At 44.8% G+C, this 12833-nt stretch overlaps 1 protein-coding gene across 6 annotated transcripts in view; it reads left to right on the top strand.

Annotated features, from left to right (window-relative positions):
• Nucleotides 1-11399, top strand: part of SHROOM4 (shroom family member 4) — a 202785-nt gene extending 191386 nt beyond the window's left edge. For 4 of the 6 annotated variants that reach the window (XM_036840334.1, XM_036840337.1, XM_036840338.1 and 1 more), the window contains 4 exons: nt 2485-2634; nt 3511-3691; nt 7170-7439; nt 8357-11399. In XM_036840334.1, coding sequence (XP_036696229.1) covers nt 2485-2634; nt 3511-3691; nt 7170-7439; nt 8357-8626 — 871 coding nt within the window. In that variant the 3' untranslated portion in view covers nt 8627-11399. The remainder of the gene's footprint in view (nt 1-2484; nt 2635-3510; nt 3692-7169; nt 7440-8356) is intronic. The other 2 variants (XM_036840340.1, XM_036840335.1) reach the window with 1 other exon arrangement.
• Nucleotides 11400-12833: the final 1434 nt, after the last annotated feature.

Raw genomic sequence — 12833 nt, 5'->3', positions numbered from 1 at the left:
ATGAGAATTTCTTGTCAGATCCCTAGTGGCTGCTTCTCAAGCTGCCCATCTAGCTGGGGAGTATTCTTATTGTAATTAGAAAACATTTGTGGAAAGTGACTGTGGATTGTTACCTATCACAGCAGAGAGAAGGGAAGGCAACCTAGCACATAGTAGGCACTTACTATTTCTGAAGAAAGAATGAATAAATGAATGAATGATCACGTATTAAGCATTTGATATGTGTCAGACACTGCTAGTCATTTTATATCTATTATTTCATTGAATTCTCCCAACGGCCCTATGGGCCATTATTATCCCCATTTGACAGATGCGGAAACTAAAGCTGAGTAAAATAAGGGACTACCTAACTCAGAATTACACAGAAAAGACTCAAAGCCACATCTTACTCCAAAATCCATGCTTCTTTTGCCATCCTAGGCAGCCTCTCTCAGGGAGATCTGGTTCCTGCAGTAGCCAGGCCTTTACTTAGACCTCCTGCCCCCTAGAAGGCAATGTGTACCAGAGGTAGTAGTTACAGGCCCCAGGCTTACCCCTTTCAGCCTCCTAGTCCTTCCTTCTTTATGTACCTCCATTCATCTTGGCACCTTGTCCAGAGAGAAGGAAATTGGTATTACTAGAGATCTTGTAACTTGTTCCACAGATTTTTTTTTTTTCTTAATGACTATGGGATGCAAGGGGAAACATTTGTTTGCACACAAGCCTGGCTTGTGGCTGCAAAAAATCAATTATAGATGCTTCTTTGAGTGATGGAGATTTAAGGAAAAACATCATTCCCGACATAGCTAATATTTTTTGCCTCTTTACTATGTGCCAAGTACTGTTCTAAGCACATCTGTGTATTGACTGATTTAATCTTTACAACAAGCCTATGAAATAGATACCATTAGTTTCCTACAGTTTTTAGATGAGAAAAGTGAGGCACAGGGATATAAATTAAGTTGCAGAAGATCACAGGTAGCCAGAACCCAGATAGTCTGGCTCACTGTGCCAACTACATCACCCCAGGATCTCTGGGCTCCTCAAGAAGATCCTATTCCAGACCCTCAGAGAGCACAGGGTTCTACCCAGCAGGAAGTGCCTTTAAGGTTTTGTAAGGGAAAGTAGTGTTAAGGGCAAGTAGATGTGTAATATTTTGAATCTAAAATGCAAAAAACAAAAAAGACATCCTAATTTCAGCCACGTTAAACTAGAGTCTCTCTGTAACCCACATACTCTTTAGGTACAAAATGTCAGGATACATGTAGAAGCAGGTGAGTGAAATTATTGAGCATTGGTTAAATCTGATAACTCTGATTCAGTTATAGGTATAGTTTGCTTTATGGACTCTATGCATTTTCTCTCAGTGCTCTGGAGAAGGAATCTTATTTTTGCAACAAAGTTCATTATCAAGGTCAAATTATGTTCTCATGGATCTCCTATAACCTCTGCCCTATTAATGGAGAGTATGAGGAAAGGAGCCCTAGAACACAGTGCCTGATGTGATACACTATAATATAGTACAGGGCCATGTCTGCTAGGGAACTGAGTCTCTAATTAGCACATCCTTTTTCAAAATTTTTCTCCAGTTTTATTGAGATATAATTGACAGATAGCCACATCCTTTTTTAAAAAAAAAATTCTGTGCTTTCTTTCAGTACTTTCTTTCAACTCGCACACATGCCCCTAAATATTTTTCTTATAGGTAGGAATTCCCTAAATTCATACATTTATATTTCCTCCAGAATGTTCTCTCTTCTCTGCTAACATAGATACAGTCCAGCCAGAAAATTCCTTACACGCAGGGTTTTATGTGATGTCAAGTTGACCCTTTGGCAGTATAGTATAGTGGCGAAAAGCACAGATTCTGGAGTTAGGTCACCTAGGTCTAAATCACAGGTCTACCATTTACTGTCGTGATCCCGGGAAAGTCACTTTACCTCTCAGTGCCTCATGTTCCTTATCCATAAAATGGTTGTCATGAGCATTACATTTTATGTCTATATTTACACACACACACACACACACACACACACACACACACACATATCTTAGGACAGCTCCTGGGCATAGTAAGCACTATGTGAATGTTAGCTAGTAGTGCTCTTTTATCAGTGCTATCAGCTTAAAAACCTCCATGTAAAATGAATACCTAGGATGAGCGATATTGGCATGCCCAAATTTCTTTTGTGTGATGAATTAGGAGACAGCATAGCATGAATCAGTAAATAGCTGTGGAGCCTTTTACCCATTATTTTTGACCTTTATCTTAGAGCTGCAAATAGCTGCAAAAATGACTAATGAGTTTCTCCTATTTTTCCTTTCAAACAGCTAGAGGTTAGTGAAGGGGCAGTGACACAGACAGGTGGAGGGTAGGGATGGCTGGGAGGCAACAAGAACATAGTGGGGGTGGGTCTCCCCCTTACATAAACCATAGGCGGAATTATTTGCCCCTCCATCACTGAACCCTAACATTGAAGCATTTCATTTCTTTCCTCACATTAGACCAGAAGCTTTGATGGCAGAAGAGTCCAAACCTAAGCCAGCATGGAGCCAGAGCTACTTCTTTCCTGAGGAGCAGTTCTCTTTCATGGGCTGGGGCTCCGAGAAGCAGCACCTCAACCCCGCAGGCTTCAGTGAACCCAAGACAACAGGGTCTGCTGTTACACTGGTCAAGCCCCTGGGCACCACTGGTTCCATTTCCCCCCATTTCATTCTGCAACCATGGAGGAGGCTGGGACCATTGGGGATATGCCAGAAGTTGAGAGATGTTATCCCTTCTCAGGCCAAAGGCCTGCCCCACCTCAGGCAATCTCAGAAGAGTTCATGAGAGACGTGGTGGGCCGTGACAGGTCTCTCTGGCAGGGGTGCTAAACTCAGCCTCCAACACGGTGACCACTGCTGAGGTCATGGGTGACCTCTTTGCTGTGGGAGAGATGCAGTGGAGGGGTTATTTCAAGCAGGAGTGGCACCACCAGGAAAGGCGAAATGATGAGCGTGTCCAGGAAAGCCATGGGGTGCCTTTGTAAGCAAGCAGACTAGATAGAGCCAGGTCGGGCTGGCATCCAGGATGGGTAGGATGGAGCCCAACAGTCTTAGAGGACAAATAGCTAAGGTCTCAGACATGTCCCTACCACCTAACCCCTCCCGCGGGATCCATATACTGGAACCCTGAACCAAGGGGAATCATTGATGATCAGAAGCCTGGAACTTTAGGGGCTGCTAGTTTTTTTGGATTTTATTGGGGTGTTAATGACCAAACCCATTGATCTCTAAAGAAGTCCCCCCAACTGTGGAAGTCAGGGATGTAGAAATAGCCTTCTAAGTTCTTAAAGTTGGCCTTGACTTGGTTTCTAGAGAGCCTTCACATGGCCTGTTTATGTTTGAACAGTGCCTCCCCGTCCATTATTTCCTTATTTTATAACTCCTTGGTGAAGCAGGGTCCCATTTTATAAATGGGGAAATTAAGAAGCAGAAAGGTCAGCAGGCTGTCAACAGAGGTGCTCAAATGGTCATTTTTTGTTTCCACAGACAAGAGTTTCAGCACTTCTCACCTCCTCAGGGTGCCCCAGGGATCCCTACCTCTTATTCAGCTTATTACAATATTTCTGTGGCCAAAGCAGAGCTGCTGAACAAGTTGAAAGACCAACCCGAGATGGCAGAGATGGGCCTGGGAGAGGAGGAAATTGACCACGAACTGGCTCAAAAAAAGGTGAAGTTTTTGGCATGCCTTAGAGATTTACTGCATTTAGCTTGAGTGTGTCTGGAGGTTGACCTGCCCTCTACACTCTCCAGAATATCTTGGTACATTCCTGTATTTTCAATATGGAAATCAAATAGCCTGTCTGGGTTTCTCACAAATGCAACTCCAGTCTCTCTTTGATCCAGTCAATAATAGAAATAATAGTATAGTAATCATCATCATCATCACAGTGTCTCTCAGATCCTAAAACCAACTCTATAAGATAGACATTACTGTCTTCTTTTTACCAGTTGAGAGGACCAGATTGCCCAGGGTTACAGACTAAGTGTTGATCCAGGACTCAAAGTCAAGACTGTCTGACTCTCTACTCTGAAATAAGCCAGCCTTGTAAGTAACTCGCTACCCAAGGCACATCAGAGTTTTTGCCAGTGAGCTCTAACCAATGGCAGCCATTGATTTTATTCTGTGTAACTTTCAAAGAGAGAGCAGACTGGCCAAGAAAGAAAAGGAAAAATTATAGGCCAGTCAACTTTAATATTTATTTGCAAGGATAGTCAATCATCTCTTAAAAGTACTAAAATAGATAAATGGAGATGATGTTGTTCTGAAGCCTCCCCTTTCTTCCTCTAAGTACCACTAGCCTGGGTTTCTAATCAAATTCCTGGAATCACTTTGCCCTCCCTGCACTTACCCCTTTTATTTCATAAGCAAATAGGGTTTCCATGGCAACCTCAAAGGCCCAATTTACCACTTTGTAGACATCTGAACTCAATGCAAATTGCTCTTCTGCCCATATTTCTTATTCAGGACATGACCTGTACAAAAGCTCAAGGCCATTTGCAAGAGACCCCCACCACTTTCCAATCTGAAGCAAAATGTCAGGGAAAGAATAGGAAGCATGGTGGCATCAAAGTTTTATTGATCCAGGTGCCTGCTTCCTTGGATTCCATGTTTCCTAAGTATGACAGGGCTGCTCCTGGCTCACTCAGGATTTTTTTATTAGGAGCAAACCTAATAAATGTCTGATGAGGAGAAGAGAGACATGATCAGAAATGGCAAAGCACAGAACAGCAGATAGTGACTTGAAGTGATTGTGGGTGGGCTAAGACAGTTTTTGTCTCTGAGGAAAATAGGTGAGGAAGGTCACCAATTTGTAATATCCCAGAAAAGCCACTCAGCTCTAGCTGGGTCTGTGATGACTCTACAGCTCTATCCACTACCCTTTCCCCAGAGTTGAAGTCCAGGTTATAAAGCCCAAGTGCTGAGAAACAAAGGGCTCTGTCCACTTTCTTCCTTCCAGATCTATGGGACCTAAGAGCTGGGGGTAGGTAGGTGACTTTCCAAGTTGATCATTTGGCCCCCAGCCCTCCCTTGTCCCTGGCACTGAGTTTTGTTTGGGAAAGCAGAGGGTGCGGATATAACTTGGAGCTTCTTGGCATCTAATTGTGTTGCCTCGTTCATATCATTGATCCTTAATTTCCAGTGGGTTTTGGAAATTTCCCTAAATGTAAACCTATTACACTTTACACTAAGATCATGGTGAGCTCCTGACTTTTGACCAGTTCTGAATTATGACACCTGGCCCAGACCCAGAGCAGGCTCTCTTGTCCTTTGTCACCTCGGACATCTCTAAATAAAGGGCGAGAAAAGAACATACTCTACATAACTACAAGCTTATGCTCCCAGAGTGCCTGAGCAGGAATAGTAATAAAACACTGAAGCATACTTCCTATATAGAAGACACTATTCTAAGCATGTAGTATGTATTAACTCATTTCATTCTCATAACAACACTATGAGGTAAGTAATATTGTTACCCCATCTTTTAGATGGTGAAATTGAGGCACAGAGAGGTTGAGTAACTTGCTCAGGTTTACACCATTACTTTGTGGCAGAGCCGGGGTTCAAACCCAGGTAGTCTGGCACTAGAGTCCATGCCATTGACCATAATGCAATACTGACTGCAAAGGCAGGGAGCAACCTGGGACAGGTCTATTCTTGTCAGGACCTTGCAGCTAGACAGGTATCCATTAGCTCAGAGTGCCAGGTGGTGGTGGTGGTGGTGGTGGTGGTAGTAGTAGTAATAGTAGTAGTAGTAGTAGTAGTAGTAACAGCATCAATATACATATATTGAGCACTTAATGTGCCAGGCACAATACTAAGTACTTCTATGATCTCATCTAACCCTCACAACAATGGAGGGTTGGTGGGGGGGCACTTCTCCAATTTACAGATGAGGAAACAGAAGTCTCAGTGGGATTGGGTATCTTGCCCAAGGTCACACAGTTTGGAGGAGGTGGAATTGGAATCCAGGCATCTCTGACTCTAAAACTGCACTCTACCACACTACCTTCCTGTGAGTGCAGTCCCACAACTGGCTACACCTATAGGGGAGACAAATCAGGAGACACAAGCAGTCCTTCCCTTGAGAAACTCACAATCAGTGGTAGGAGAGGGATCAGATGCACACACAGGAAACAGAAAGTGAACAACCTCAAATTACACTCAAGGGTTCTCATTCTAAAAGACTGGAGAGTTTAGAAAGGAAAAAGATCATTGAGAGAGGAGTTATGGGGGCAGGGGCTTCCAGCAGGGAGGGTAGGGGCAAAGCTGGGCTCTGAAGAAAGAATGGGAATAGCCAAAGTGAAGGAAGAGATAAAGAGCTGGCAGAACTGCATAAGCAGATCAGGAATATAAGAATGAGGGTTGTGAACACAGCATGAGGGGCTAATCCTCAGAGGTTCTGAGGAGTGAGATTAGAATGGTAGGGTGAGGCCAGACTGAATCATAATCATAGCAGCTGCTTTTATTGAGCACTTAGTCTGTGCTAAACCCTTGGCATGCATTATCTCACTGAACCCTTATTACAATTCAGTGAAGTAGGTACTGCAGTTACCCCATTCTGCAGATAAAGAAAGTAAAACTCCATAAAGAAATTCACCTAAGGTCACACAGCTAGGAAGTGGCAGAGCTAGCAGTCAAACCTAGTCATTGTGACTCCAGGACTCACACTTTTATCCAAAAGGCCTCAAAAGCCAAGCTGAGTGGGGGAAGATCTAGCACAGTGTCATCAACATCAGAGGTACTGAAATGGATTGAAGGAGAATGAATGAAGTAATAGGCAAACACTCAATGGCAGTGCTTTTCTTACCTATGCTCTCACAAGCATTCCTGTTTATTAAATAGCCTCAGCAGGTATTTAGTAAGTTACATTTGGCAAACGAGAACTAGCCAATGGGTACCACTCATCTAATGCCAAGAAGTTTGGTGGTGACAGAGATTCCTAGCATATCTGAAGAGATGGGAAAGAAGGTGCCTGTCCAGAAAACTGGAATTGCTCACGACTTGCTCAGGTTTCCTTTGTTTCCAGTGACTAGCGTAGAGCCCGCCTTCGGTTATTTAGATCTCAAAACAGAGGTTCCAGGCACAGATCCGTTTCTGTCAGTCCCCATTCTCACCCTTTGCTTCTCCTGTTTATTTCTCCTAGATTCAGCTCATCGAAAGCATTGGCAGAAAACTTTCTGTCCTGCAGGAGGCCCAGCGAGGATTGCTGGAGGACATCACTGCCAATTCTGCCCTTGGGGAGGAGGTGGAGACCAACCTAAAAGCCGTCTGCAAATCCAATGAGTTTGAAAAATACCGTTTGTTTATTGGGGACCTGGACAAAGTAGTCAACCTGTTGCTGTCACTCTCTGGTCGACTGGCCCGTGTGGAAAATGCTCTCAACAGCATCGATTCAGAGGCCAACCAGGAGAAGGTAGGGTTGAGGTCTCCGGGGTGTGGATGGAGGGAAGTGCCATCTGCTTCTTCCCAGGGATCCCTCTTTCAAGTTTGGCTAGTCTGGAGGCAGCAGAGCATAGTGTGAATAGTGTGGGCACTGGCTTTTAAGTGGAAATTCTGGCTTTACCACTAAGTAACTGTGTGATTGTGGGCAATTCACTTAACCTCGCTCTGTCTCCATCCCTTCAAAAATAGGGTAAACACACTACCTACCTCATGGGGTTGTGAAACTTAAATTGGATAATCCATGTTAATGACTTAAAACAGAGCCTGGAACAAGATAAACACTAAATCATTGCTAGCTGCCAGTAGTAGTAGTAGTAATAGTAGCAAGTAGTTGAGATTGGGAGTCTGTCAATTTCATAGGTTGGGACGCTCTGCGTAATTCCTGAACCCAAATGGCATTACCTTTTTCTATCCAAGTGGTTCTTGGATACAAATTTGAACCCACAGTGAAAGGCACATATGCTTGTGCATACACACATGGATACACACACACACACACACACACACACACACTCACACAGAGACACACACTGTTTTGGAAGCATCGTCACAGCGATGGTTTTTTTTACCAGATGGAAGGTGGACGAGCTGGCTTTGTCAGAGCCTTCCCCCACCCCAATCCCAGTGGTGGTCCACAGATTAACAACAGTTTAGCGATAGAAAGAGGTGATTGCTCATCCCCCATCCAGAATTGCTGTCATGTTTATCCTCCCCTTGCTACAGGAAAGAAAGGCTTTTGCATGAAGGTGGACTTCAGGGCAAGAAATGTAGGACTGATCACTGAGCAGAGGGGCTAGTGGCTTTGCGGGAGCATCACTGGTGGAGCACTGGGTCGGGCAGATGACTGGTCATTGGGATATAGCCCTTATTGGTCTTCTGCTTCCCCAGTTGGTGCTGATAGAGAAGAAGCAGCAGCTGACAGGGCAGTTGGCAGATGCCAAGGAGCTGAAGGAGCACATGGAGCGCCGGGAGAAGCTGGTGTTTGGTATGGTCTCCCGCTATCTGCCTCAGGACCAGCTCCAAGATTACCAGCACTTTGTGAAGATGAAATCTGCTCTCATCATTGAACAGCGAGAGCTGGAAGAGAAGATCAAGCTCGGGGAAGAGCAACTCAAATGTCTCAGGGAGAGCCTACTCCTGGGGCCCAGTAATTTCTAACTCCACCAGCAGACTGCCTACACCATCCCTGCCCCGCCATAATGGGAAGCGCTTTCAATCCTTGTTAGCACTTTGTTAGCAAGTAGATAACAGTTAGTTAGTTAGCAGTTTGTTCCATATTCTCTACCCTGGACGTCTCTCACTGCCCCTTAACCTAGCAGTGTTCCCAACCAGCTAAGAGGACCTGGGGAGGCCCCAAGCTTCTACCCAAGGGAGTAGAAGCAAGAAGCAGGAGCTGCAGCAAAGTGTGATCATACAACCACACTTTCCTTCCCACAGTTTGCACGGCCAAGCATTCACCACACACAGGACCAACAAAGTGCCTTCATTATTCTTTGTACTAGGACACCAGGAACATCATGTACTCAGCCACCCACCCACACCATCATCAGCCTTTGAAGTCTCTCTCAGAGAGAAGTTGCCTGTGCAGCTCCACTCTTCCCCAGGGCTCGTGGCCCAGCCATTTCCCACAGAGATCTGGCTGTCTTGAGGGCATTCACCTACCACCAGCTTCAGGGCCTCACCCCAGCTTTGCAGTAGGAAGCACAGAAGGAGCAATGACATTTAACAGAATGTGAGCAAAGGTTGGGAATCGCCTGATACCCTGCTAGAAGGAGCTATGCTTAAACAAACTGGCTCTACCCCTGCCTTCCCCATTATCTAGTTGAGGGGGAGGAGGCCTATCTTCAGCCCCAGCTAGTGTGGCCCTCCTCCTGTCCTAAGACTTTGGCCTACCACTTCCCGTTTCATCTTGCCTTCTCACTGCTGGGAGTTACAGGTGCCTACCCTAAGGGCTTCACACTATGGGCCATGAATAGCTCTACTAAAGCTGACTTCTGGATACATGTTTTATTATTGGGGGGAGGGGGTTGTTGTTATATTTTAAATGGCCTTTTGATTTTATTTATTTTTATGTCTTGATGGTTTTTTTTTTCTTTTTTAACTAATAAGGTAAGAAGAGGGGAGTTGGAGAGGGAAAAGTTAGCCCAGAAGGAAAGCATTGTCTGCAGATCAGCCTGAATTCACCATGGCTAGGTAAGCAAGTGCCAAGGCCTTGAATTCTTCCCACCATAGCTAACAAGTGTCTAAGGAAGGAGTTCTCACTTCAAACTCAGAGTTTCCCCACTGTGGCCTGGCCATATACTTCCCTTGAAGTCTGGATGACCATGAGCTTAGAGTTCCCCAACAGGCTTCAACTGCTTCTTATTTTTTCTTGAAACCAAAGAAATCTGAAAGGGACAAAGGTTCACCCATTTCTCTACCATTTCCAAGCTAAGGAAGGCGTAGAGGTGAGCTCAGGAAGAGCTCCTCTATCTAATTGTTTTCTTATCCTGTGGCCTGGCTCGAGGAACCGAAATTCATGGTAGCTGGAAGCTCCAGCCAGGGCCAGCCCCCCAGAGCAAGTTATAATCCAGCCGGGATCTTAGGCACACAAATAATGAATGCTGCTGCTGTGGCCACCGGTAGCCAGTTTCTATCCTGGAAAAGCCCTCAGGTGGGTGATGGCAGGAAGGGAGTTGTGGCCAAATGCTGCCCTGTTACCCAGCTCAGTCTTCTGTTCCTTGCTAACTGGGGCCCATGCTTGGTATTGCACAGCCCTGTGCAGCCAACCCGGCATTGGCATCGCTTCTAGTTACTGCTCAGTTCCTCAGGGTCCTTGGAGGTTAACTGTAGCAGCAGGGGTGCCTCATTCAACCAAAGAATTTGCCAAGGAACTTTGCTGCTGCTACAAATACTGGTTGCTAGCTTCCGTTTCCTCTTCATTGTATTTGGAAACAATGGAAGAATCTTGGCCAGCAGGGTGTCCTGTGGGGAGGGGTGCCCTGAGTATGCTCTTAGTACACTGCTGCTGTCAGAACCACTGTTAAAATGTCAACCTGCCATTCTCCCATCAAGTGGAGGATTCTGCTCTATTCAGGAAGGCTGATGGCTTATAAAGGGCTAGGTTTACCTAAGCCAAGGTTGCACGAGATGGGGGAATGCTTTGAATAGAGGCTGTGGTTGCCATCATTTTTTTTTTTTTTTTTTTTTTGTAAACAGGCTCTTAAACAGTGAGCAGGCGGAGATGTCCTGTATTGGGGAGGATGAGGCCAATGTAGCCCATCATTCTAATGTATTTTTTTTTTTTTTTGCCAGAACAGCTTTTTGGGAATATAGCCCAGGGAAAAAAGTAGCCACTTACCTGGACACCATGACCATGCTCTGGGCTTTTCTAGTCAGCATTAGAATGATTGTATCTTAAGCTTATCAGACTAAAAGTACTATTGACTTTGTTATTTGTGTTCCTTATCCCACCTCCAATTATTTTAAAGTTGGGATCAGAGTACAAGAATGCTCATTTTCACACGGAGGGACAGTTTCCAAAGCACTTAATACTATATTGAGCAGTGAAGCTCGGCAAAGGTGAATGACCAGACAGGCACAGATGCCCCACAATGCTGACGTGGCAGGCCCATCATGAGTGATAGCGCTGCAAAGCCACCGGTATTACTTGAGATGCAGTATCTCTTGCCTGTTCTCATTTCCTGTGCTCAGCCCTCCACCAAGGCCTGCCAGGGAGTAGCAGTTTGGAAGGCAGGGCAAGGGATTTCCTCGTACAGGCCACAGTGGGTAATGTGTAAGCACAGCGGTTGAAATTTAGAGAGGAATCAGTGTAAGGGGCTTTGGGTAATTGAGTCTCCTTGAGTCCCACCAGCTGCAGGCTCAGCCAGGGTAGAGCAGTAAATGCTCAAGGGGAAGCCAAGAGAAAGGACAGAGACACTGAAAAAAAAAAGCCCTAGAAAGTGAGAGACTGGAAGCTGAGGAACGGAGAGGGTGAAAAGATGAAAAGCCTCTTTCAAGGCCAGGTTCAGGTTCTGTTTTCCATTTCACCTCATGTGCCAAAAAGCTGCCGAGGGGCACCGGAGCCACAGCCTTAACCCCAGCCTCCCTAAAGGTGCTGCTCTGCCAGTAGCAGGCCCCAAATGGAGGAAGCTGGGCACATTTCTGGCCACTTCCTCCTGTCTGGAGCTTGATGTCTCCCTCTGTCTTTGCCAAAGGAGTTGTCTATGCCAATAATATTTCTGTAACAGCATATTGTATTCTTTGAAGATTAGTAGGTCTTTAGAGGGGGGTGGGGCAGGGGGCAATTTCTATAGAGAAAGAACCAGTGTTTGTTTGTTGTACAAATGTTGGGGGGGTCATCTATCCCATGTGAAGCTATTATTTTTCTGAATCTTATTGTTTCTGCATTTGTGTCCTCCACCACTCCCTTCTTGGCTGACATTGATATGCCTGCCAGATTGTCATCAAGGGTCATACTTCAATAAAAGGTGCTAAGGACAAAAAAAAATTATCTCACGTGTTTTGACTAAGGTCATGGAAATTCCCTAATAAATATTCTGCTGAAAAGTATTGGAAAGGAAGTATTTGGTCACCTATCCTTATCCTTCATAAGTAACCGTATGATCAGAGCCTTACCCACATCCCTAAACCCTTATTCTGGCCACTCAGGGATAGCATTGATGCTACACCATTCATTATTCCCAGTACAATAACTGAGAATTCAGGAAGAGTCAACAACAGGCATGATCTCAAGTGTAGACCTCAGCAGTATACAGAGTCCAGTTCTGGAGTCTATCCTGATCAGAGGTGAGCCACTTTCTAGACCTCCTCCAATCTTGAGTTCTCTCTACTAGTATCATCTGACTTCTACCTAATAGTTCAGTCTCACACATTTACTCTTAGTCACTGATCAGCTTTCCAAGATAACCTCAAGATTTAGACCCAAATATACTCCAGGCAGCTCCTCTGACCCTGAAAATCTTATTTGCCCCCCCATCCATACATTATTGATATCCCAACTGATCTCCTCCTATTCCAGATATCCAGTTCAGTAGAGTGGAAAGAGCCCAGCTTGGGTATTGGAGTGAACTGTGTTCAAATCCTGATTCTGCAACTTACTTCTTATTCTATGAATATGGCTTATTTGCTCAACTTCTGAGTTCATTTTCTTATCTGTAAAATGGAAACAATAATATGTATCTTACAAGACTGTTGTGGCTTAAAAATAATAAATGATAGCCACCAGCTATATACTAAGAGGTTGTTTGTTAGAAAGGCAGAATCTCAGGCTCCACTCGAAACCCAATGATAATAGTCTGCATTTTAACTAGACTCCCAGGAGATTCATGTGCATATTAAAAGTTGAGAAGCACCAGCTTATCAC

This window comes from Balaenoptera musculus, chromosome X, assembly GCF_009873245.2.
Source record: "Balaenoptera musculus isolate JJ_BM4_2016_0621 chromosome X, mBalMus1.pri.v3, whole genome shotgun sequence".
Classification (NCBI taxonomy): domain Eukaryota; kingdom Metazoa; phylum Chordata; class Mammalia; order Artiodactyla; family Balaenopteridae; genus Balaenoptera; species Balaenoptera musculus.
This window is presented reverse-complemented; position numbering and strand designations above follow the sequence as displayed.